We start from the raw sequence: 25,094 nt of genomic DNA on the forward strand, positions 1-25,094 counted from the left end.
ACCTAGGTAGTCAAGAAGAAAGGTGGCCTGGGACATCAGAAGAGCTCGCGACAGAGCCTGACACTTTTTGAAAAGCCGTACACGGGTGTGAACTCCGTTCAAATGTTCTGTACCTATTTGCTCAGAGAGTGTCTCTCCATGGTATACCGACAAGCAGGTAGCATGTTGTCACTGGTTGAGCAGAGCCTTTTCTTTTCGGTGACCTCAATCGTTCGTCTTTATCACCTGATCATTATTTCAATTTACCGTGCCTCTAGCTTAATTATGCCTAGCAGCTTATAAGAAGCTGCGCTCACGAGCCAGTAGCTCTCGTCTGCTATGTAATGCTACACCCTGATGTCATTTCATATGTGTGTTAATCAAGCAGAACTTTGACTATATGATAACACTGTGTTGATTTGCACAATTTGTGAAGGCGCCGCAGACGTTTCATATGTATGGGGATTAGAAGAGAAACCACACGTGTTAATGTTTAAGTTGCAACGTCTACGGCGTCCAACTTTCCGTCTGGGACAGTTTCCTTCCTCATGACAACATAGCAAACAAATCCAATATCGGTATCCAATTCTTGAGAGCTTGGTCAACATAATAGAGCCCTTGCGGTTCATTCCATTTGTCTATTCTAGTTGGTCTAATTCTTGAAAGCACGATTCTCGCGTTACGTCATCCCCAATCCCATTTTATTCCTCCTGAAGCAGGGTAAACACTCCGAATTACTTTACAGCTCCGAGTTGCAAATAGGAACGTTGATGACCTGGCCAATCGGGATCAGCAGAGGGTCGAGACCGGGGTTGGCAGCCTGCAGGGCATCCACAGTCAAGCCCAAGCCCGAGGCAACAAGGAAGAAAGTGTCCCCAGCAACCATGGTGTAGGTAGGCTCGCCGCTAGGGACGCAGTCGTTGTCGTCGGATGGCTCGGCCATGCACGAGATGTTGTCCGGGGTGCAAGGGAAGGTAGGGACCTTGAGGACCTGGTCGAGGAGGATGAAGCTGGGGTTGGCGAGGTTGTTCTCCTTGGCGATGTTGCAGATGCCGGAGTTCAGCTTCTGGGAGATGATGGTCAGGGTGTCGCCGGAGGCAACGGTGTAGTCGACCACGGGGCCTGGGCTGCAGGTCACCTCGGGCGCCGAGCTGGCGGTGGTGCCGGTGGGAGCGGTGGGAGTTGGCTGGGTGCCATCGGGGTGCTGGTTGCAGGTTAGTTGTGTTTTCGGTTTGCTGCACAGCTTTGGAGATTAGAACTTACGGGCATGGCGGCAACAAGGCCAGCGACAGCGAGGAGGGAGAAGATGGAGGTCTGCATTTTGACTGAGGTCTTTGGTGCTATTACTGAATGACTCTGTAAAGAATGTATAGAGTGAGACTGTGTGAGCGAATGTGATTCAATGAAGCGATTGTTGAGGAGGTTGATGATGATGACAATTCTGAAGATGCTTCCGTGGTGCTAGCACAACTGACCTTATATGCTTCAGCTTCGCGATGCCTTTCTGTGATCATCCCTTACTCGGAGCCGACATATTGTCCGTCGACGAAGGCATGTTCGCCCAAATGGACTAGCGTGAGCCGGGGGGTGAGTGCCCGTATATTGAGTTTTGAGGCTTAGGGCTGGGCATTTGGACCTCGACTTGCAGCAATAGTCATGTCCACCAGCGTTCATCTCTTTTTCGGACTACCCAGGCCAAGGGAGATCCCAAGTCTCGCCAAGCCCTCAGGGGCGCTGTGGACCTCTTGAAGGCGGTGCCTCCCTGCGAGGCTGATATAAACTTTGTACTCGTGTTGATGGGTGAGTCAGTTTTGACAGCAGCAAAACGCCAAGCTGGGGACAGTTCCCCAAAGCAGCTCCGGTCCAGTTCCACGGACCCGTCGAAGCCCCTTTTTTAAGGTCGCCCTCGGATATTTCTTATTAACCGTATCGACGTCGTTGCTCGGCAATCGTGGTATGCATGTCGAGTAATGGAGAATGCATAAGCGAAAACTGGGTATAACCTTCCTCTATGTTCGCATTCCCACATCTGACCTGGAGTCCACAACGTCGCCAGCAAAATAGTGGAGAAGGTTGCGGGAATGTCTGTCCAACCGGGGAAAAAAGGGCTCCTAATTCCGAAGACCTCGATGACCTCTTGTTGAGGAAATGTGTACGCAAAACAACTTATGATTTCCCGCGCATAGACTAGGTACCATGTCGCATGATACCTAGGGTATACAATATTTCAGCGTCTACTGAGAATGACTCTCACACACGCCAGCATGCATTCAGTTTTTATTTACTCAATGATATATTTGATGGCCGACTGACACTCCTGAAGTCCGACCTCGGCCTGTCCGACGTCGTTCCCGTCGTTCCCGTCGTTCCCCTCGCCGGCGTCGCCGGCCGTCGGGTATATGTCACAGCTGGTTCATCATCCTCCACCCTGACTGATGAATGCTGCCAGCAATTGCAGTAACTAAGTAGCTGTAAACATGATTACTGAGCTTGATCTTGAGTTAATCCTTCATTGCGTAGGTAGTTTGAGTGCAAATAGTCTAACTACCTAGGCTGTGTCGGAACCCGATCATCGACCACCCTGTAGGACGACAGGCAAAATTAACTTGCTTCGAACGTTACGACACTGAGAGGCGATAATAACAAATACAGATCAAGCAGGCTCAACTGGTATTTGATAAGAAATGAGACTTGTAAATGACAGCCGTTATACAAATGAGGAAGTAGCGCCGCGAAGAATGAGAAAAAACGAAATATAAACAGACAAAAAAGGTTGGCTGGTTGACAGGGCTCAACCGGGATTTGAACCCGCTAGAAAGGGTGTTAATGAGGGTACTTGGATGCTGTAGGCATGGTTCGAACTTACGGGCCTCTTGCAGTAAGCTGGTAACCCAAAGCAAGAATCATACGACTAGACCATTGAGCCGGTGGTGGGGCGAATTTTGTTTTACTCATGGTCCTGTGTTTTGCGTCTCAGTGTAGCTGCAAGCGACCCTCGGCATTCACACGGCATACTAGAGCCGATGGGTGGTCAAATACCTGGCATGCAACGTGGGATCTCAATTGACATCAATTTTGGAGATTTCAATGTGCGAATGGCGTCTCCCCGGTCCTCATTCCCTTCGAAAATTACGCGACGGGTATAATACACGACAAGTTTCTTGGCATGAACCGCTGGCAAGTGCGTGAAATGAGTGGGGATATGAAGCACGGCCGCATTATTAGTCACTGGAAGCATATCTGATGGCGAGTCTATAACTCCTGGTGTGTGGCTTTGGACGTACACGGAACAGAAACGAAATCAGACCAGGTATTATTAAAGATAGAGACGTAGGGCAAGTTCAAGAGCAGAGTAGAAAAAATAGAGGAGACTCAAAAGCTCACCAAGGAGCCCGGAGCAGGCTCCTGTCTGACACATCTTCCGTGGCTGGCATAACACAGTTGTGTGGCTGATGCACTGAGACACGATGACACACAGCATTAGTCTTTACACCGAATACCTAGGTACTCATCCATGGATGACTGCAGACTGATTGGCTCCCGACCCAACTCAGCCTCATATTTCCCGAGGCCTAATATCTCTGAGACTGGTCTTTTGCTGATATCGCCCCCAAAATGCAGCGAGCGGTAATACACTGCCACTCTCTGACATGCATATGTGTCGGCCTTTTCAAATGCTGCAGCAATCTGACGCACACAATGTATTTTCTTTACATGTACTCGTACAACCAACCGATACAAATAGAGCCTGTATACCCGCTTTCGTCAACTTCGTTCCTGTTCTGTCTCAACGCATATCTTCGACTGTTGCGACTGAGAAGTATTGGATTTGTCCACAGGCTGATCGATGTAATCCTCCGCAGTTTTCCCTTCGAGTCACGTCACACCACATTTGAGTCCACCATAATAACGTTGAAGCCATGAGTATTCCCGAAGAAGTCCAAGAATACCTCAAAGGTCCCTCTAGTCCTGTTCCTGAAGGAAAGACATCCAATCTGGACGATCCTCCCAACAAGAATAATGAGGTCTTCACATTCATTGCTCTGTCTATCGTGCTTGTAACGACCGTTACGTTGGCTCGCGCCTACTCGCGCATTCACATTGTCAAACAATTTCACATAGAGGATTGTATGTCGTTCTTTTAAGCTCTTCAATGGATTTCATGCTTATGTATCACATCTTTCCAGGCCTTGGAATCCTTGCAATAGTATGTTACTTGAAACCCCACCTATTTGTATATTATATCCACTGACGCCAAGTAGATACCATATGCGGGCTTGGTGTCTGCGTCTTTCTACTTTGGGCGGCACATTGGATTTGGGGTGCAACAGTGGGATTTGCCTGGTTCCGCTCTTATTGATCTCGGCTACGTATGTGCATGGCATTCTGGTTGCCCCGATTCTTCAACCTTTTAGAAATTCTGTTGACTTATTGGAATTTCTTGCAGGTTTCCCTCGTGGGCGCAATCTCCTACGCCCTCTTGTTGCTTCTTCTGAAATCTGCAATTCTTCTGGAGTGGATTCGGATATTCGTTCCCCACCGCACACGCAACATCTTCTACTGGACCAGCGTTATCCTCATGCTGAGTAATGTCGGATTTCAAATTGCCGGCATAGCTGTCATGTTTGGCAGTTGTCGACCTCTGCACAAAATGTGGCATTTCTGGATACCTGGTACGTGCATTGAAACCAAGGGTATTCATATTGCTATCGCCACGATCAACCTTGCCATGGATGCTTTCATTCTTGCATTGCCGCAGAGGATCATATTCTCCCTTCAAATGAACACGCGTCGCAAGGTTGGCGTTGCTATAATCTTCTCGGTTGGGTTACTGTATGTCCTGCACCATCTAAATCCGAGTCATAATATGGTACTGAGGCTTGTGCATGACAGAGTCGTTGCGGCTGCAGGTGGCCGTCTATACACCGTTTTAACGATGGACTACCCCATAGGCACCAACATACCTTCCAATATGTCTAATCAATGCTCTCAAGGCCTTCTATGGGCCCTGTCAGAGATCACTGGTGTATTCCTTGTATTCTGTGTGCCAGCTTTACCCAAGATCTTTGAAAACAAACTCATCGTTTCGCGAATCACCACATCATGGCAGGCCTGTATGCGTGTATTTCAACGGCCATTATCGCAGCCATCCACTCAAGCTCGAGTGACCGACAATACTAACAGTCACTCTGACATTCAGTGCAGACCGGGGAGCCCCATTCACAGGGACAGGGTCAAGGAACCACTCCAGGAGTCCTCTGAAGATGGAGGCCATCAATGTCTGCCAGCTGCAGACACTTTCGACACGTTTGCCATCCACAGCGGGGAGGACACTGCTTCCATATCGTCTATGGATTCTTGCATAAAATCACAAGAGCCACAGATGGTTCCAAACGTGTAATGTACACATCGAGGTCCATATACCGAGTGATACTGGGTGGAACGGTGGGATTCGACTGCTGCTGCAGCTTTGGTACGTCACTTTCTAATGAAACAACCACAAAGTCAAACGGATGTACCCGCTCCTTGGTGCGGATTGGCCGTCATGTAGTTACTGGCTGGCGCCTGGAGCTCAAACACTGTCGACTTCTGTTGCACACACTTAGCTGTCTGGACCTCACCGTCGTGAACACCGGGGACTGAAAGGGACTTGAGGGGCTGCGTGTTCGAATATCACCGGCCCGGATGCTAGCGAACAGGATTCAACTGCTAACAGCACAGAGGCAAGCTACCAGCAGAACTTTGGAACATGCCCAGAGCAAATAGGCGAGCCTTTATGCCGCTTTCCGCCGGTGATCGAATCTGCGCTAGGAATCCTGTGACATGGTTGGGGATGAGGTTGAAGATCGCCAAGGCACTTTGGTGCTCTGACTTTGAGCTGGCGCCTGGTGAGGCCGGAAAGCTGGGCGGAGGGCAAGAAGGCGGACCCTAGGGTCGAAGGTGGGTCGACGAGTTCCAGTTGAAACATAGTAGCATCATCATCGACCACAGCGGCCCGCATTTAAAAGCTGGTTCTTAAACAGCGGTGCGACTTCTGGCGGGAATTTGAATGATGTTCTGACTGGTAGAGGTTTATGAATGATGGGCAATCGGGCCAAGGAGCTGCAGTCAGCAGTAAAAGATGCCCAGTGTTATTTCGAAGCTAAAACCTTGGAATTTACCTGGTTCAACAAATCTTCGAAAGTCATTCATGATGAAGTTGTAGGAACTCGTTTGAAACGCAGCCGCTGTGTGCAGATGGGCAGGTCGGCGGCTCAAAAGTGCTTAGGTATTTCCAGCGCGCAATGCTCGGAATTCTGAAGGTAATGACGGGAGATGACCAAACCCAATGCAGATAATTGAAGCCTCGACACAGTGTATAGAAATTTCTTGCCTCTGCCACAATTTTCAGTAGCTCAGGCCATCATCGGGAAGGACTGAAAGCCGCGTGCACCAACAAATCCAGAACCATGAGCCGCAGAAGATCCACCGGGGGGTACCCCATCGTGTCCAAGTCCAGAGGTTTCCTGTCTCCCAATGCACCAGTTGTGCAGCTTGGCCCAGACCTCTGAAATCCATGTCTCGAAGGATCGGGCTTTACCAGCCAGCCACGACAAGATGTCGGTCCAGGGAATAAAGTAGACAGCAGCGCCGACGACACTCCCAAGAAGAATCGCAGGACCAGCTGCGGACCCAAAAGCCTTCAGTCCGGCGTTCCAGAACGCAGCCTTGCCTCCTGCTCCGAGGAACTTGAAACTTACAAAAAGGCCCTTGGCGGTCGCAGATAGGCCAGCATTTAGCTTTGTCCTAGCGACAGCAACGGCGAGAATTCCAGCAATGTATCCCCTCCACTGCTCCCACCACGTCCCCTCCATCCTGGTCTCATTCATCGACCTTATGTAGGATAGTATCCTGTCCCGCTCTGCAGTAGACAGCCCATCGGTCGAGCCTGCCCATGAAGGGATCTGATTAGGCCGGACCTTAATGTAGACCCTCTTTCCGAGATAAAGCTTGCCACGGTGAGGTCTCGCGCTCCAGGCATCAAGGTGGGTGTTGTGGAAGGTCGCAGAGCCATTGATCAGCAGCATGTCGCCTGACGTTTGCTTGTTATTGCAGCGGCGGATGAAGAGGGACGAGATCCTCCTTGGGTTAACGTTGAAGTCGATCTCAGAGACTTCGTCACTGGCGACCATGATTATCCTATTGGTACGGGGATCGTTCACTGCATCATCTAGGCTGTCTTGGAGCTGACGGCTACAGGTGACGGATATACGCGCGGAACCTGTGGTTGGGGCGGAGCCCCGGACTTGTTAGATGCATTCAGGATGCCCTTTGAAGCAGACCATACCTTTCCAAAACTTCCACCATGGCCTCTTGAAGGTCTTCTCGAGTGCAGTAATGCTATCGTCTCGAACGATCACAACAATGGCTGTTCTCTTCCTCAACCTGCCGTCCCTCTTGACTGTTCGGTACAACGGATTCACCACCCCGTGGGTAATTTCGACCTCCTTGTAAGTTCTTCCATGATCGTACGCAGTATTTCTTGCTTCAGAGACGACGGTCGTTTTATCAGACCATCTGGAAGTCATGGTCAAAGACTGAGTGGAACGTTGCACAAAGTAAGCAAGAGGTTTGATGCCCAATGAAGAACTTCGGAAGCCTAGAAGTGGGATTAAAAGATTGCATGGGGAATAGACGAACAGAGAATGAAAAGTTTTCGACCTCGTAAGGAGATGACTGTGACCCGTCCTTTATAGTTTCGGCCTCGTTGGTAATTGCCCAATGCCTTTTCCACAAGGTTCTAGGAGACGGGAAGAGCCAGCTTGCTGGGTCTCACGTTGTGGGATTCTTCTTCTTATAGGGGCCATTTTGAGACTATTTTAGTCTCGCCGCATGACTACTTTGCCGGCTATTAGCCCTTAGGCTACTTGTGTCGACGATTCTAGTAAGCGGCGCCGTCAGGGGCGATGCCTTCCAGCACATGAGCCTTGTCTGTGCGGTGAGGCTGAGCCACGTGCATACGTACTGTATTCTCATTCCACTATTATTAGCACTATATACATTTTATATATATGGGGACTAAAAGCAAAACCACTTCTAGGAGACGCGAGCTAGTTATCCTCCGTCAACGATAATCATCATCGTACTCCGGTCTATGTTGTGGAACGTTCAGGGCCGGTCATATCTCAGAGCAGGCGTCTCCCACTCACAAGCCTGTCTTTGCGACACCTTCAGCATGGCAGCTACGATTCAATTGGGTGGAAGCGCCGGGGTTTGTGTACCGGCATTTAAGATCGGCCACTGATCACGAGTCCATCGGCATTCAAGTCCCCCACAATCGGATTAATCAGAGTCACGTCTATCCCCAAGAGCAAACTGTGCCCATGAACTATGCGCGCTAGTCCCGACAGGCAGCTATCACCACCTAATAGTAATTTTCAAGAAACATTCAACTCTTTGCTACGCAAGATTAGCAAGTCAGGGCTCGGAACACACTGAGGCCAATATTCGCATAGACGCCTGGATTTACGCCCCTAACACATCGCCTGACTTCGAGTGTTACCAAGCTTCGCCCACTCAGGTCCACTTCGAAGAAGCATTTCGAGGCTCTTTGAGTTTGGGCACAACACCACTGATTGCAAGGGCGACCATGTGGTGACTAAGAGTCCTAGTAGTCCCACCGACTTTACCATCTCGAAGAAAAGGTTTCAAACCAGCAACATCCATCTGGCCGGGGCCGTCAAGTCATGAACATCCTAGCCCAAAGGCGTTGGCACCAGGGCCCGACTCAAGTAGGGCTCAGGAAGTCCAGGATAGCAACAATAGGACAGAAAGAAAGACCTTATCCAGCATATATATATTAGGTTTATAACTTAGATAAGATACTAGTAATCTTAGTTATAAATATATTTATAACTTTAATATAAAGTATAAATAGTTTATAAACTTAATAAGAAGTAGAAGTATATTATAAATAAATAATTATTTTATTTTATTTTATTTTATAAATAAATATTTTTAAATAAAATTAAAATAAAGGATTTTAAAATAAATAGTTAATTATTACTAATATAAATACTAGAAAGAATATACTCTTAAAATATTTTTAAAGAATTTCGATAATACTCTATTAGTAATATCGATTTTAAGTGCTTCTTCTTAGGGGGTAATTAAGAATGAACACAAGTACTAATCTTCGGAGACGCGGTCCGCCACCTCCAGCTACCCAGGTAGTACAACAACTTCCAAGGTTCTTTACAGCTTCAAGTTCTAAGCTATAAGAGCCTAGCACCTTGGCGAGCGGCACACTGCATGAGTGACTGCATTTGTACGTCTTGGGAAGATAAGAACTTGGCTCGGTGGACGAAAGTTATTCTGCCTGCATTCATCAAGTTGGTTCCTAGTTTGGAAGTATTTACCCCCGCTCATTTGACTAGCAGCTGCTGTTGTCTCTCGTCACGGCCCCCATGGATACCGCGGAGGTTGTGCCGAGTGTGGTGATAACTCTCGAATGAGAAGGTTATTATGATGTCACTGAAATAAAGCTGACAGCCTCGCCCCTTCAAGTTATTTCATCCTCGCCCAAACTAGACTACGGCTTACCTGAAACGCAGGCAGCAGTATCCGGATTGCAGAGCCGTGATAGGTGGCTAATGAAAAGCTAACCAGCCCCTCACTTCTATCCAATGCATCGAAAGTTTGCGCCTGCCCGCACCCGACCTTGTCCTTGTGAGCGTACCTACTTCCAGGCTTGTGTAGGTATTTGGCATCTTCATAACTTAGACTCTTATTCCATGGCGCACAAAACTCGTTTCATGGTCAAATTCAAGTGCAGAACCACAGAGGAGAAATTTCAAAGGCTAGAAGGAGTTCCAACCATCTCGAGGCACCCAGATACCCAAGCACGACATCTTCCCATGATACCCTTGTCGACTTCTCGTTCGGTGACCAACCAAGTAGCCCTAGGGCGACCATTGTGTCAGACGCAAACATGGACTCATTCCAGTTTCTAAGTGAGCCCAAGATCCCAGCTGCCCATCGCGCCGTTGGTTCATCCGATGATGCCCCTCTTGAGTTGGATGAGATCCCAGCAGGGAAAACCGAAGACAGCTACGAAGCCAAGACAGTGGCTGCGGACCCGCTCGATATCGTTGACAGCCGGGGTGTGATTGTTCAAGACTTCTCGTCGAGCCCTGCCGATTCCAGCCACATCAAGGCCATGTATTCGACACCGTCCCTCGTTGAGCATCGGGATTCCAGCGAGATTCTTACGGAGGAGTCAGACGACCCGCAAGCGACGCTTCTATCAAGCACCACTTCGCGGCCGCAGTCGTCAGCATCCTCTGTCGAGACAAGATGGCGGCCCTTATATCTCCAAACAAGAGTCCAGGCAGCTGCAATGTGTGTTTTCTTTATTATGGCTGCCCTTGTCGAGGCTCTCTTGGTCATATCCCGCAAAAACGACGGACTGGCAACAAGCAAGGAAGAAATGCGCTATTTATGGACTTATGGGCCAACAGCTCTACTCGCCCTCGTCTCGGCAGGATGGGGCATGGTTGCTTTTCAGGCCCAACTAGTTGCACCTTGGTACAGACTCATCCTAGCACCCACGAAGGCCAAAGATTCCATCTTTCTCGACTACTTGAACATGATTACACCAGCGGCAATCTTCAACTCGCTCAAAAATCATGATTGGGTAGTCTCAATCAGCCTCTCGGTCGGCCTATTGATTCGACTAGTCATCGTGCTCTCGACTGGTTTAATCAATCTGGATTTAATCAAAGTCACAGACACGTCGTACCCAACGAGAATAACAAGGAAGTTCATAGATGGGAACGAGACGGTCAAAGTTCCTCCAAACGAAATATTAGGGATGTTAGACGATACTTTGATGGAGATCAAAGGTGGATACCGCCCATTCCCAGATGGAACTTCGGACCTCTACGCGTGGGAGACTTTCGAGACCGACGCAGCAGTCGGTACAGAGATACACACCACAGTCACTGGGTTTTCTGCCAATCTTGCATGCGAACCTGCGGTCGCAGAAATGCGATACCACCTGAATCAGGATTATCTCCCTGAAGGTGTGGTCGATGCCGTGTACCCGTGCGGAATGCCTTGGATCACAATGAATATCAGCTTGTCGAGTGGGGATTGCGTGGGGGTCTACACAAATGAAGCAAGGACTTGGTATGGAGGCGGCAGGACAGGACCGGTCCGTTTCAGTACTTTGTTCAACGACACTTGCCAAGGAGCCGGATCACTCGAAACGCAGCGTCTCTTCTCGATATTCGGAGTTGTTGATGCCATCTTTGGCGACTTCAGCCAGGCCGAGCACTGCTATTCTTCCCACATACCTGAGGAAATCCGGCTGTTAAGGTCTAATGCATTAATATGCACTCCAGTTCACTTGATGCATGATCTTGATATTCGGAGAATTGGTACTTCGGATCCCATCGTTCAGGTGAACGAGAACTCATCTTCCCGGCCCTTGGAAAGCCTCCACCCCTGGACCATTATGGACACCATCATTACGTCTATGAAGTCCCACGTGTGGGGCAGTCTGCCTACGATCATACATAAAGTTGATATGGTTGGCCCAGAGGTGATATCAGACGCCTGGACGTATTTTGTCTTTGGCATTGGGGGCGCCACAAAGCAGCACGCCGACTCCATGTTCGACAGCGCCACTCTTGAGGCAACGCTTGTTTCATACTATCAGAAGCATGCAGCGCAACTTGCTCCGGCGCTCCTCATGAGATCCTGCAACGAAACAAGGCAAGGCACAGCCTTGCTATTGGAGAACCGCCTGCTCGTTTCTCCGTGGATTTGTCACATCATTGCCGGCCTCCTCGTTATTGCCGGACTTGCGAGCCTAGCCATCGGGACGCTACCTCAAAGAAAGATATCGCTGTCGTTCAATCCCAGTATCCCGTACGGGATGGTGAAAGACTTCTCCCACATCAGTGGCGCATATTCCGGGCTAGAAATGCCAGTTTATGGGTCCCTCAGCCCGGATAGTTCGCCACAAGTATTGAGAAAATTGCCGTATCTTGCTGAGCCAACTCTGCGCCATAGAACAAGAACCGCATCCAGTTTCCAGGCGATATCCGAGGATCAATCTTACAACTACCACAAACTCCAAGATGATGTTCACGGGCGAAAACGAGCCAAAGTTCCCTTTATTCTACGACCTTACACGCGATTCTTTGCATCCCTTGCAACCCTGGCCATCATGGTTATGTTAAGAGTAACCTTGAAGGAATCCGAAGCAAATCTAGGCCTCGGAGAAGCAGCATGGAACTCGCATTTGCAATTCTTGTGGACCTCACTGCCGGCAGTGGTCTTCTCGGGAGTCTCATTGACTCTGAAATGGATGGCCACGGCCGCTGTATGTCTTTCCCCGTACTGGAACATGGCGCGAAGTGCGAGGTTCAATGGATCGATGGGATCGAACCTCCTTGGTGAACTCCTGCCAGTCTCAACTTTCCGTGCGGCGCGACTCGGTTCTGTGGCTGCGGCAACTGCTGCAACTGCGGCCATGCTGGCGCCCTGGTTCACCATCTTTTCCCCGGCTTTGTTTCAGGCCAAATACTTTCCGAAACATTTGACGGCATCAGTTCTCACAACGGGCTCGTTCTCAACGAGCTGGCCAATAGGTGGCGAGGCGCAGATGTTGGCGGGCGTGGTAGCGGGAAAATTGCCGACTACCCTTGCCTTCCAAATTCTCCAGGAAAATATGACCTACCCAGCCTTCACGTGGGAAAATTTAGCGTTTCCTGAGTTCAGGTTAAACGCTCCTGACTCCTCGAATGGTTTCAATTTGACCGACACCCCTATCAAGGCTCGAGTACCAGCGATTCGCTCCTCTCTCTCGTGCAGACCGTACGGCTCCTCCGAGATTAACTCTGCACTATGGTTGGGCCATCCAAAAGATAAGTTTTTTAAAATGTATCCGCCATCTTGGGGAATCGGCTTGGCCGCTGAGACTTCCAATGTCTCCAATCCGTTGGTCGTCAAACTCACCGGTGAAACTTGCGCATTCGACAAGCCCAACTACAACCCGTTGAGTGTCATATTCGATACTACAATCGGAGGCACCACTCCATCACATTCCTCGTTCATGGCAGGACTTAAAGGAGGGGGGCGTTCGGACACCCGAGGGTACGGGTTGTTGTCGGGGAACAAGATTGCGACAAATGGGCATTCCTGCAAGCCATTCGTATTCGTTTGGGGTCACTTCAATATCTCCGGAGACCAAGAGCAAACAGAAGTATTCGCCTCAGCAGTGGCCTGCAATCCTACAGCGGAACTCGTGGATGTCAACATGACATTTCGAGAACCAGAACTGGCAATAGATTCGCTGGAAGTCGATGAGACTTCTTTGCGGCAGACCTCTTTCGGAGAACACATAGATACTAATATTGGCCTTCTCTCGATGTTTGATTACGCTGATATCCGAAGCATATTCAAAGATTATCAGCCACAGATTTTCGACGCATTTGCCTCTTTGCTGACTACCTCGCCTTACGCGCTGACGCCTGAGGACATTGGGGACCCCAAAAGGATTCAGGACGTCGAAAACGCAATCAAATTCCAGTACGGCATCTTACAAACACAACATATCCACATCCATGATCGATCCAAACCTGAAAGGTCGGATGCCACTCTGCCGAATTATGCTGCCACGCCTCTCAACCAGACCAACGATGCTCTTAGTTACCCCGCAGTTATCACGGTCCCCAACGTCAATCGTCGCGTGATCCAAGATCCAACGTCAACCTACATCATCGAGGGCCTGCTTGCTGTGGTGTTGGCCCTGACGCTGATCTCTTGGGCGTTGTCACCCAGCCCAGATGTCTTGCCTGGGAGCCCCACGTCGATTGCAAATGTTCTGTCCCTAGCCGCGTCAGGCAACCTTCTGGAGTTCATTGCCAAAGGTGGCGATGGCGGTCCACCGCCCGACGATTTGTTCGATAAGTACATCTTTTGGCTCGGATCGCGAAGGGTCAACGGCTCGGATGGCGGAGAACAGGAGCGATTCGGCATCTGGGTCTTGACTCGAGAAGAGTTTGAGGTAATGGAGGAGAGCGAAAAGTCGAAGTCACCATAGAGGAAGTGATGTAACCTTGATTGTGACTGATAACGGTGCTCTGAGCGGCTCAGGGAGTCAAGAGATGGGCACGGGGTAGGAGGGCGCTGGGCAAGGGTCTAAAGGTGTCAACTAAAAGATAGCCCTGAGAGTTTTCTTTTACAATAAATAGTCTGAATCGAGATGATACTTGTCTAGTAAATAAGACCGGTCCACAAAGTCCAACACAAACCCTAAATCTATTCCGGCCTGCGCACTGTTGCCTTTCAGAGATTCGAACATTGTAATCGGCTTGGTGACTTGCAGGAAGGCCCTGCCCGCTTCGTATCACTATTTTTGGCTATGAAGAATAAAAAGCGTGCTATAGGAATCCCAAAGTTTAACGAGACTTTTTAATCTTCATCATAAACACACTGAAACATATATTGCTAGTAGCGACTGTTCCCGGGAGGTAAACTGCAGAAATGACACAAAAGTCGTTCAAATGGCCCAACACAGGTAGTAGAGGTAGACACTGTCGCTGACGATCAATATCCCGTCCAACAACATTCAATTGATAAACTTTGAGAAGCCTCTTCTGACTATACTGCCTGGATCGCTACTGGCCCGAGATAAGCCCATGTTGAAATCCACAAAATGAAGCATACCACATATAGATGTACCTAGGTATTTAAGTGCTAGTTGCGTTCAATCACGCACATCAGTTCAACAGCATAACTTGGATTGCCTTGGCCTCGGAACCGCACAAATAGACAACGTTCAAAAGGTATGATTCAGGATGATTCTATATCTTGTTCACAACAATGTTGGGATAGAGAAAGTGCATCAGCACGCTCCCTCAACAGAAATCACAAAACTAGGCTACCTAGGTAACTACTCGTAAACAGAGGTAACTGAAACTCGCCCTTCCAGCGATAGGTGAGACTGGATGGATTTGTGCTTTGCGTCTTGGTACAGTGTCCCTAGAAATTGGTGCTGCTACTTGGAAACAAATCATCTGCATCAATCATTTAGACCTCTGTCTCTTCTACCTCGTGATCATTTCTCCCATCTTACTCTCGTAGCTGTAACCTCGAACCCACAGGACCAAGCCTCTGCGTGAGGTCCAAACCCATCGTAATATTCACATGCAGAAGGATTCCCAATCCCCCATGACGTCGAGCTGGCCTGACAGCTACCCAGCGGCTACGTAGGGCCGAGCCTTGGGCTGCGGCATCCCCCCTCTGCCCCTGGGGGACGAATTGAAATGTCAGATTTGTTGATATCATATCACGCGACATCGGAGGCGAAGAGGGATCAAGAGCGCCTCCTCCTCTTAGAAGCCCGACGCTGTTCCAGCCCCCCGGCCTAGGGGATGGACGATCTTGTCGATCCTCCGATCCCTCCCCCGTATTCAGGGTCCACACTAAGGTTGGCACCAACTCCTTACCCCATTTGATATCAGGTCGTAGTGGGAACCCCGGTACAGGCGAACGAAAAACCCGGGGTAGAGGCGTCAGGAAGCTCTCACTGGCACTGAGCCCCTTACGATGACCAAGGGGACGCCAGGTCCCCACACTCCTCCTCGGGGCACAACACTTTGCTTGCTGTGCTGTGACGGTCAGAGTTTAGTAGCCCACGGAGCTGGAGTGGGTAGGAAAGGGCAACGGCTGCGGATTGGGCATGCGTAGCCTGTCGTCGCCTCTGATCAACAGTCGGGGGCTCTGCATCGCCCCTCCTCCAAGATGGTGGTGGGGTGTACATACTGTGTTCCTAGGACACTAGTCTCTAGCCTGTTGTACACGATACTTCTGAGGGACATGTAAGTTTCCAGCCTCATACGAAGAGTCCCATCGACAAGCGCTATCTTTCTCTCTTGCTGGCATGCTGGGCGACTAGGCCACTGTGTACTCTACCTTTCGAGACAGCGGCAAGACTTTGCTTGTGATTATCGGGACTCCCAGAACCGTTATGTCATCAGCAGTGTTGCATTGTTTATGGCAAAAGCAATATGCAGTCCTCGTCTGATCACCGGGAAGTGGGAACGATCGGCCACAATGCCGGGCTTCAGGCCTTTCTCGGCGTCTGTGTGAGCCCTGGGTGCTTGTTCGGGATTGAAGAGCTTGTGACGTTACGTGTTGGAAATATCTCGTGGTATGACGGCCTTGTACCACGGTCACTCATAATTCCGCAACATGATAGACATTGATCTCGGTGATAATATCAAGCACCCAAAACAAATCCTCAACGTCATCAAGACCACTTACCAGGGATCAAATTATTCCCTCTGTGCAAGACACGAGACATTGAGATGACTGACATCAACGCGTTACAAAAATTAATTGTCTATCCAATATCAATGATGGGGCTCCTATCGCCGGAGCCTTAGCTTCCAGGTTTGTAACACGGAAAAGCAACGGCTGCTCCCTTCCAAATGCTACCCAACTGACAAACTCTATTAATTTTCTGGCGCTCAACTCGGGCGGATTGGGTTTCACATGTACGACAGACATCCTTATAGAATGAATATCCACCCCCGGCGTTTGCCTCTGCATGCTGTAGATGACAGTGTGCATGAACATGAAGGCCATTTCCCGCGCGAGGGGGGGGGGGTGTGCGCGTGTGGGTGTTATTGACCGTATGTTGATGACGCGACATCACTCGCTACAACGTCAACATCGAACAACGATTTATTGACTACCCAACCAGCCAGCTCCCATCTCCCTCGATCCGACGGGTCTGTGGGAGACTGCCACCTCGGCGGTGCCATCGGGGGCGTCTGGGGTGCAGGACGCACGATGCTGATGCCACTGCATCAGCAAGCAAGCAGGCAGGCAGGTAAGAACTTGGCCTGACCGACAGCTGCGAGCGACAACAACAACAAAAAAAGGCTCAGCGTTTCACTCAACAAAAGCTATGCGGACACGCCACGGTGCACACGTAAGCAAGCTCGCTGAAATACAAAACGGCGAGCAAGGGTGAAAGGGGAAAAAAAGAGCCTCCACCCCCACAGCCGCAACCCCATACACATGTAGACTACACTAATACAAGGTTGCTGCGCCCGCTGGAGATTGGACGAAACGCATTAACTTTGCCATGCGTGTACGTGTACTTGCTGTGCGCGCTAGGCTTTGGTGCTAGGAAGCGCCCAGGGCTCTTGCTTGCGTGCTGTGCCCACTGGCAGTGGATGGATGGATGGGTGGATGGGTGGGAGGGTGGGCTGGCACGACAAGGTTGTCCGTCCTTCTTCCCTGATCCTTAGTCCCTGCTGGACCCTGATCGCCAGCCGAGTCCGCGCTGGGGGTGTCATCCGTTGTCCGCACGACGTGCAGCAGGCACAGAGATCGATGGAAGAAGTATCAAAACCCGCCGCACGTATCTGTAAAGCCTAACCGTAGCAGCAGCAGGAGCAGCAGCAGCAGCAGCGGCGGCATAGACGCCGCACAAATCCACAGCGCGCACGACCAGCGGGCAGTTATCCATCAAACCCAAATAAATACAGGATGCATGCACAGTGACGCTGGAAAGCGAATTCGCCCCGACAGCTTGCAGCGGTACCACACAACTGGAAAGCAACGGTTCAAACCTGATGAACATGCCATATGGCGTGAGCTAGTTCCCCCTTCCCCGTTGCTCACCACCACCACCACCACTACCAGGGCGGCGGCGGATGGCGTATGAACAGCCTCATAGGTCCCTAAATCCTCCTCGAGTGGCACGCTATCACGCTATCCGAGGGGGGAAGGGGGAGGGAGGGGGCGCCTGGAACGCCGCTTGGCTTCGAGGGGTCCACATCACGCCAGCCAGCTAGCAGGCGGCCGGGGATTATCAGAATAGATAGGCAGATAGTGACAAAAGAGCCTCCTTCTTTGATGACGACCCGGCCGGGCCGGCGACGGACTATCTGTTTCGCGATATCACGTCCGACTCGTAGATGGATGGTGAGGCACGCACTGTACGCAGAGCTCGTTATGCCGGTGTTGTTGGTGGCAGCCGGGGTGCTCAGGGCTCCTCCCTCCTCTTCCTCCTCCCCATGCTGCCATGCCGGCAGCTGGGTGTGAGAGGTGATCCCGGGGCGGGGCTGGGCCATCCCGGGATACTGTCCGCGGCCAAGCCAGCTACCTACCTTGACCATGCATCATCCATGAGTGCGGCTGTCTGTATACAGTGCTGGATTGGACACCTATGCCCCGAGTCTTTAGCTAGAGATGCCCCGGGTTGGGTTTTTGAAAAGCCGAACGATGTCTCCAAACACCACCACCACCACCATCGCCATCCTTGGTTTATAGTGCCCCCGGTGCCGGTGGTGGGAAGCCACTTAATCCTTGGAACGCTGCCCCGCGGAGAGGTGAACCATTTGCAGATCTTAGTGTAGCCTACCAGAGCGGCGTCTCGATGGGCGAGTGACGGTGGCATTCTCCGGGTTTTGTCATTGATGAGAAAGATTGGGGGGGGGGACCTCTGGACCCGCCAGACGGTATTCGAACCCGGACGTTACTCAGTGTGAGGGCAACTCCCCAGGAGAAATGTCGACATTGCCGCCCGCCGCCGGCCAGTGACAAGAGAGAGCATGGCGAATACACAGTCACTAGTAGACCGGTGGTAACATCGGCGAAACGCGCCCCGTCCCTATCCACAAAGGGACGGGCAGCGAGCGAGGAAGGGCACGCATTCATCTGAGTGCAGATTGCCAAACGAGAACTCGAGCGACAGACATATCGACAGTGTTTCGGAGCTGTCCAGTCCCGCAAGGCAGGACTCGGGGTGGTTGGTCGGTCGGTAGGATCTTGCAGGACGCAACAATCCACAAGAACAACAACAACAATAATAATAGACAACGCATGTAACATTTGAAGTTCCCCCCACCGACCGCCCGACCGACCGCCCAGGCCAATCCAGACCCATTCATCGATGCCGGGCAGTTTCAACTGCTCGGGGAATTTTCCTCTCCCTCATCAGCGAACTCGACGGCGCGCCGCCGCTCACTCATGCTGTCTGTCTGCTTCTTGGCCCGCAGGCAGTAGCCCCAGGCGCTACGGCAGGAGGTGCAGCGTGCAGACGCGCCGCCATGCAAGCCACGATGACCACCAGTCGCGCGCCGTCCCCCAGTACGTACTGTACATACCTTGAGGCAGCGTACTGTATGGCTGTGTAGTACATGCTGTGGTGTAGTGTACATACAGTACAGGACAGTGCCATCCACCCATCCCTCCCTCCTCTGCAGCAGCACAGACAGACAGGCAGACAGACAGGCGCGACTTGGGCCAGGAGGTGTGAAGGAGGAAGGCCCTATCGCCCAATCGCCAGCGCCGCAGGCCGGATCCCGTATGCGTAGAGCTTCTGGGTGCAGGCTGCAGGGCAGGCGGCCAAGCGAACGATGACACCCCCCTTGCGACCCACCCACTGACTCCGGTGTGGAGCCCAGGGGTCCTGGGGTGGGTGGGGCATGCTGGTGCTTCCAGGCCCTGGACGATGGGGATGGAATGAATGGTGGGTGTGTGCTGTGTGTGTTTTTTTTTTCTCTTCGCGTCCCCATCTCTGGCCGTACGGGTTTCTCAACCAGACGCTTGCCGGCAAGGTCGCGAGTCAGTAGTTGGGTAGGGCTTGTAGTACACTAAAATCCCGCTCGTATGGATGGTATCAGGACTCCGTTGGGGCCTTGGCTTATGGGCCCGGTTGCCGTCGTATCCCGTTTGCGGGCGCGGGAGGGAGGGGGGAAAACCCATCTGTCTGGGCGTCTAACAAGATAGGACGAGATGGTGTCGTCGATATTGCACATATGATAGTGAGGATGGCAGCATGGCGGACCTTGCCCGTAATGGATGTGTTCGGATCCGTCTTCGTCACGGTGCATGCGGGTTCATCATCTTTCATCATCTCGCGCGGGGAGGAGCCAAGAGAATGAAAACGAGGAGGCCATCCATTCTCGTTCATGAGGGTGTGTGTAAGTAAGCGTGTGTGTTGATAGACCGAGCCAAACACCATCGTCCGACTTTATTGAGACCACCTCGTCAGAGCGAGTCGTCGTATGACGACCCACAGCTCTTAAGCCAGTCGGCCCAGATTTTCTCCCATTAGACGACCAACCGGTACAGGGTCCCACAGGTTCCCTAGGCAATTGACAGATTCTGTGGACCCCTAATTCACAGGGCGGACGGGCGGGGAATTCGGGGTCCTGGGGCGAGACTGATTATTAATGTGTACTGTTATCATATACTGTGCCGTCGTCGGCTAGAGCTTGATGGCAATCAATGTGATAAACACTGGGTTTTCTCAGAAAATCCGGTATCGTGCCGTCAGCAATGACCTGATTTCCCATGGCGCCAGGCCCCATGGTCCGACCCAAGAGCCGGCAGATCCGGAGATCCGGTGCTCGGCAGCGGCAGCAGCACCAGCAGAAGCAGGTCTTGCCGCCCCAGTCCCTGCCTGCTGCTGCTGACAGTCAATTAGTGTAGATGGTGTAGCCGTCGTCCCTGTGGCTGTCTACGAACACACCCGGGTCCTCCCAGCCTGTTGCTTGCTTGCATGCATCCTTGACCTGCCCAGCTACACAGTATCTGGTGTATCTGCCCGCCCTGCTCTGCTTGCCCATTTGCCCATGTTACCTTGCCTTACCTACCACCCTAAACTAGCAAGTAGGCGCGCTCGCTGGGCTGCCCGCTGTCCCAGGGGTCCCGCCCGCAGCGGCGAGGCACGGCGTCGGCGTCAAGAATTATTACGCGGCCACCTTTAGACTAACTACCCTTCCTCGCCCGAATCCTCGCCCCGACACCGACCGACAAACAACGGCCACAATCCCCGAACAAGGCCAGTCGAGACCAGCCAAGCCACCACGCGAGGCCCATACCCACCAGCGCAACGGCGGGCGCAGAGGGCGCACAGGCGCCAAGAGACCCCTTGGGAAAAGAGAGTGAGTGGTTTACTGCAATGCAATGTTGCGTACGCACTCCCCAAGAAATCTCTGTTGCATGAAGGATGGCTGCCCTAGCCTGACACCGGCGGTGGAGATCAGTCGGTTGTGTTTGATAAGGTCTTATCTCGTGTGTGAGGTTGGTTTGTGTGTCAGATTTCTCCTCGAATCTTGATATCGGTGGCGGCGATAACTTACTCAAAAGAAAAAGTTTTTTTGGTTTTCTGTTGAGGGAATCGCCACCACTCGCCCGGGCAAACGAAGCGCCCCGTCCACCCGTCCCAAAAGACCTCGGTGGCGACGGCAGCGGGCAGACAAGATAGAATCCCCCTTGCCGCAATCCCGCCATCCCCCCATCCACTCCTGTCCAGTAGATAATCGCGGTGGTGAAGTAAGACCACAACCCGCCCAAGCTGCAGCAGTGTTGCCCCTCACCCGCCCGCCCAGCGTGGAGACTTCCGGCGCCGGGAGCTTGGGCATGGGGGGGCAGGGGGAGGAGAAACCTCACCAACCAAGCGGCCAAGATGGGTGGCGGCGGACCCTTTCCAACGTCCAGGCCAGCCGGTGGACCCTTCACTCCGGGCGAACAAGGTTCAGCTGCGTCCGGAGAAAGGCCCCGCAGGTGCAGGCAGGTAGATAGGTGCCAGCGAGACAGACACACAGACAGGCAGATAGACAGACATGAGCCCACGAGAGCAGAGACCACAGACCACGCTGAGCAACTCCAAGGACCGTCCCAGCTCCAGCGACGAGATCCTCCACATCTTTGAAACAGAGATGGCGATAGGTTAGCTTCGCACCATGCAAAAACGCGGGGAAGGGGACGTCTGTGGGTTGGGCTACTGTGGTAGCTTCGAGCTCCAGCGACGCTCGGGGGCCATGGGACTTGCTTGTTGCTCACTCACTCACACCGACCACGGTCTCCGCTGCATCAAGATACAACAGGCTGTGTGGCTGTCTGTTTCCACAAGACAGTGCGAGAGAGGTGGTGGTGGTGGAGGAGGAGGAGGCTCAAAATCATGGGCAGCTTTTCCTGAAAGGGTAGTAGGCATGCTTTCTTCTTCCGGTAGGTTGCATACGGGGGCACGTTTGGAAAGGGTCCTTGAGCCCTCCTCTACCTTCCTTCCACTGGCATGGGAGGGCGTATGTACCATGGAAAGATTCCTCTGATGACACCCCCCATCTCAGGGAAATCTTGTCCCAGTGGTGGATGGTGCCCATTGCCCATCCCATTTCCCTTGGTGCTGTAGCTCCGCATCACCTCTGGCCGCTACTGTAGCCACCTGCCTGCCCTGCCTGCCCTGCCTGCCTGCCTGCCTGCCTGCCTGCCTGCCTGCACGGAGGGTTCAGGAGGCGACGGTCCCCTCATTCGTGTTACGCAACCAGATACACCGGGGCGGAGGGACAGTGACAGGGAGGAGGAGAGGCGCAACCATCCGTCCCATCCCCAAGCGCCTCCGTTCCCGGTCCTCGGCTTCGAAAGCATCCATTGGGAGGGATCTCGCTTTTTCTCTCGTGGTTGGGCAGATCCCCCATGCCGCCTCGAAGTGACATCGGTTCTCGTACCGTCATGATGCCGCAAGCTTGCATTGTGTCTGCCATGCGCAGGTCTACCAGGGCGGTCTGCCATTCGACATCTCCCAGGGCCGTTGACGCATACAACACACAGTTCGCCGTGTCCTGTCGCAGCACATATATGCAAGAGGGAGGCAGGGCAGAGCTGGTAGCATCATGACGGACCCCGACACTCAATCGGCCGATATAATAATATCACGAACGAGCGCACATTGGTGCCTCCTATCTAATATCAGCCCGCCGCATAAACGAGGTCCAGACAATCGTTGGGACAATCCTACCTCGCCTTGACCGGCTGCTGTGCAACCACCCAACCTCTAGATTGTCAGGGACCTTTTTTTCACATCTGATCGCCTTGAGCCGCCTGCCTGCCTGCCCGGCTCGGTATGCCTAATCGAGGCCATGATGGGCATTGCCTCCCCCCAGACGCCACTCACTCCACTTTGCCCTGGAGTTGTGTCGGCATTGGTGTGAAACTGTCAGCCAACACCAGGCCAGCCGGCCAACCACCCTGGATGCACAGTGACGGAGCAGTCCAGTCCAGCCCGCACCGCGTCGCACCCTCCAGCTGAGAGGGATGGCTGATGCCGCAAGTATGTAGGCTGCTGGGAAATCCCACATCCATCAGCCAAGGGTCTCGCCCGCATGCCTGCCTGCCTGCCTGCCCTGAGGCCAGCCAGCCCGGTAAACAAAGGGCTATCGCGCAAGCTTGTGATAATAAGTCCCCGCAGAGATCCAGCCCCTCACGCTGCCATACATGCATGCATGCATCGCGGATCGTGGCTTGCCTTGAAGCGTGGCATCGGGACGCCAACGGTGTCACCAAACCATCGACTCCACTTTTGGGGCAGGCTGGACGGTTGAACCACCTTCACAGCTGCTCCGAGCTGGTCTTCGCCCTCAACTATTGCACCTGTGCCTGCCTGCGTGATATGTGGAGGTTGCAGCATCTCTGGCAGGCAGGCAGGTAGGCAGAGCAGCATCGCACACACGAGCGACCCCTCTCCCGACAGCGCCTAGCGGATTTTGTGATGGCGCTGCCCATCACCACCCGCTATCCAGCGCACACGGCGTGAGACAGCAAGCGGGCGGCCACTTGACCCGGGGGAGGGAGAAGAGCCACAGGGCGAGCGCGCCCAGTCCGGTCCAGTCCAGTCCAGTCCAGTCCAGTCTCGAGGTTACCTCCATCTGTACTGCATGTCCACAGCCACGTCACCGTCCGCGCTCGCGGAACATACATGGCAGCCAGCCCGTAGGATATACAAATACTCGGGATGGTGGACGAGGTCGAGCCGAGGGGATGTTGGTGGTGTGTGTGCACCGACACACCGGGCCTTTGAGAGAACGAACGAACGAACAAACGAACCCACCCCTCCCCCCCTTCGCCCCTGTGCTAGGCCCGTCCCTCAGCGTCTCACTTCTCATCTGCCTCCGCAACGAAACGGGAAGATCCACCGCGCCCGCAGCCCCATCGGCCAGCCAACCGAAGCCGACGAGGCGTTCGACGATCCCGGGGCCTGGATCTTTCTTGTGCGTATGTGTGTGTGTGTGTGTGTGTGTGTGTGTGTGCGCGCCCCTCGGCCGAGTGAGCGAGCGAGCGAGCGAGTGGCACGTCTGACAGAGCTAGAGCCTGACATCGAGAGGGGAGGGCGCACGGCATCGTAGTGCGGTCACTTGACCACCGAGCTGGTCGGTCGCCTCCCCCTCAAGCAAGCGGCTGCGCACAGTATTTGACCCGGGCCTCGAGGTTGCTCGCAAACTGTTGCTTGATACCTCCCCGCCGACACCCACAGGAAATAGTGTAGCTTAGCTTCCAGCTGCTTGGGGGCCCCAGGTTCCGAGAGCTCGGATACTCTCGTGACATGTCCCATCGCTGCGGAGAGGTGCATGTAACGAACCATGCATGTCCGCATACCAGTCGCGACGTCGACCTACGAGACTGGCTTCCCCCGAGTCCATCCGGCGACCAAAGCAGGTAAAGATGTTTTAACAACACGGCCGGCGCTTGCGAAACCCTAAACCGCCCACCACATTGGCCTTCGGTGTCCGTCCCCCGAGCATCGGTGGCCGTGACTTACATCAAGCTACTGCTTTCCCCCCGTGCGTAGTGCCCGCTTGGACGGCGGGCTATGAAGCAGGGCGGCTTGGGGTCATCCATCCGAGGGCAAGCCTCTCCCGAGAGCCACGGTCCGCCGGGGCGGATGCGACCACACGTTGATTGCCCGTCTCACTGAGACCTGTTTTGGAAACCGGAGCTGAACCCATAACAAAACAACAGGTGGGCCAGGTGCCAAGGCTGATTGTTGTCGTGGATATCTCTTTCGAGGATCGACGAACAAAACACCGAACAAGGAGGATCTCATCCAGCACGACGACGAATAGGAACTTTTTACTCAGGTCAGCCTCAATGAACGAACATCAGAAGAATTAGACTTTCGTCCTGACATCCAACACAACACTCACCGCTACTCTCGATCTCGCATCGCCGATGTGTTAGCAAGGGAAGCGAGTGAGATCGCATATGCCCCAGCGGGCGGGCCGGCCGGGCGCAGGCTCTAGGCCGGTAGGCCGGTAGGCGCA

General features: G+C 52.7%; 4 protein-coding genes across 4 annotated transcripts; 2 read left to right on the forward strand and 2 right to left on the reverse strand.

Annotated features, from left to right (window-relative positions):
• Positions 1 to 718: 718 nt before the first annotated feature.
• Positions 719 to 1,299, reverse strand: KVR01_004078 (uncharacterized protein; the record flags this gene model as incomplete). Its single annotated transcript, XM_044785418.1, has 2 exons — positions 719 to 1,183; positions 1,243 to 1,299. 2 exons carry the CDS (start codon positions 1,297 to 1,299, stop codon positions 719 to 721), a joined length of 522 nt encoding a protein of 173 aa, XP_044646242.1.
• A 2,427-nt stretch (positions 1,300 to 3,726) lies between these two features.
• On the forward strand, positions 3,727 to 6,102 carry KVR01_004416 (uncharacterized protein). Its single transcript, XM_044783725.1, has 4 exons — positions 3,727 to 4,107; positions 4,167 to 4,186; positions 4,242 to 4,349; positions 4,427 to 6,102. The coding sequence occupies exons 1-4, from the start codon at positions 3,900 to 3,902 to the stop codon at positions 5,378 to 5,380; spliced, it is 1,290 nt and encodes a 429-aa protein (XP_044646580.1). The 5' UTR covers positions 3,727 to 3,899; the 3' UTR covers positions 5,381 to 6,102.
• A 272-nt stretch (positions 6,103 to 6,374) lies between these two features.
• KVR01_004520 (uncharacterized protein) lies at positions 6,375 to 7,151 on the reverse strand (the record flags this gene model as incomplete). Its single annotated transcript, XM_044791595.1, is given in 2 exon segments — positions 6,375 to 6,707; positions 6,720 to 7,151. 2 exon segments carry the CDS (start codon positions 7,149 to 7,151, stop codon positions 6,375 to 6,377), a joined length of 765 nt encoding a protein of 254 aa, XP_044646684.1.
• A 2,442-nt stretch (positions 7,152 to 9,593) lies between these two features.
• Positions 9,594 to 14,232, forward strand: KVR01_004821 (uncharacterized protein). The gene has a single exon (XM_044790214.1). It carries the CDS (start codon positions 9,950 to 9,952, stop codon positions 14,069 to 14,071), a length of 4,122 nt encoding a protein of 1,373 aa, XP_044646985.1. The 5' UTR covers positions 9,594 to 9,949; the 3' UTR covers positions 14,072 to 14,232.
• The last annotated feature ends 10,862 nt before the right edge of the window (positions 14,233 to 25,094 follow it).

This window comes from Diaporthe batatas, assembly GCF_019321695.1.
Source record: "Diaporthe batatas strain CRI 302-4 chromosome Unknown Contig00004, whole genome shotgun sequence".
NCBI classification, from domain to species: Eukaryota; Fungi; Ascomycota; class Sordariomycetes; order Diaporthales; family Diaporthaceae; genus Diaporthe; species Diaporthe batatas.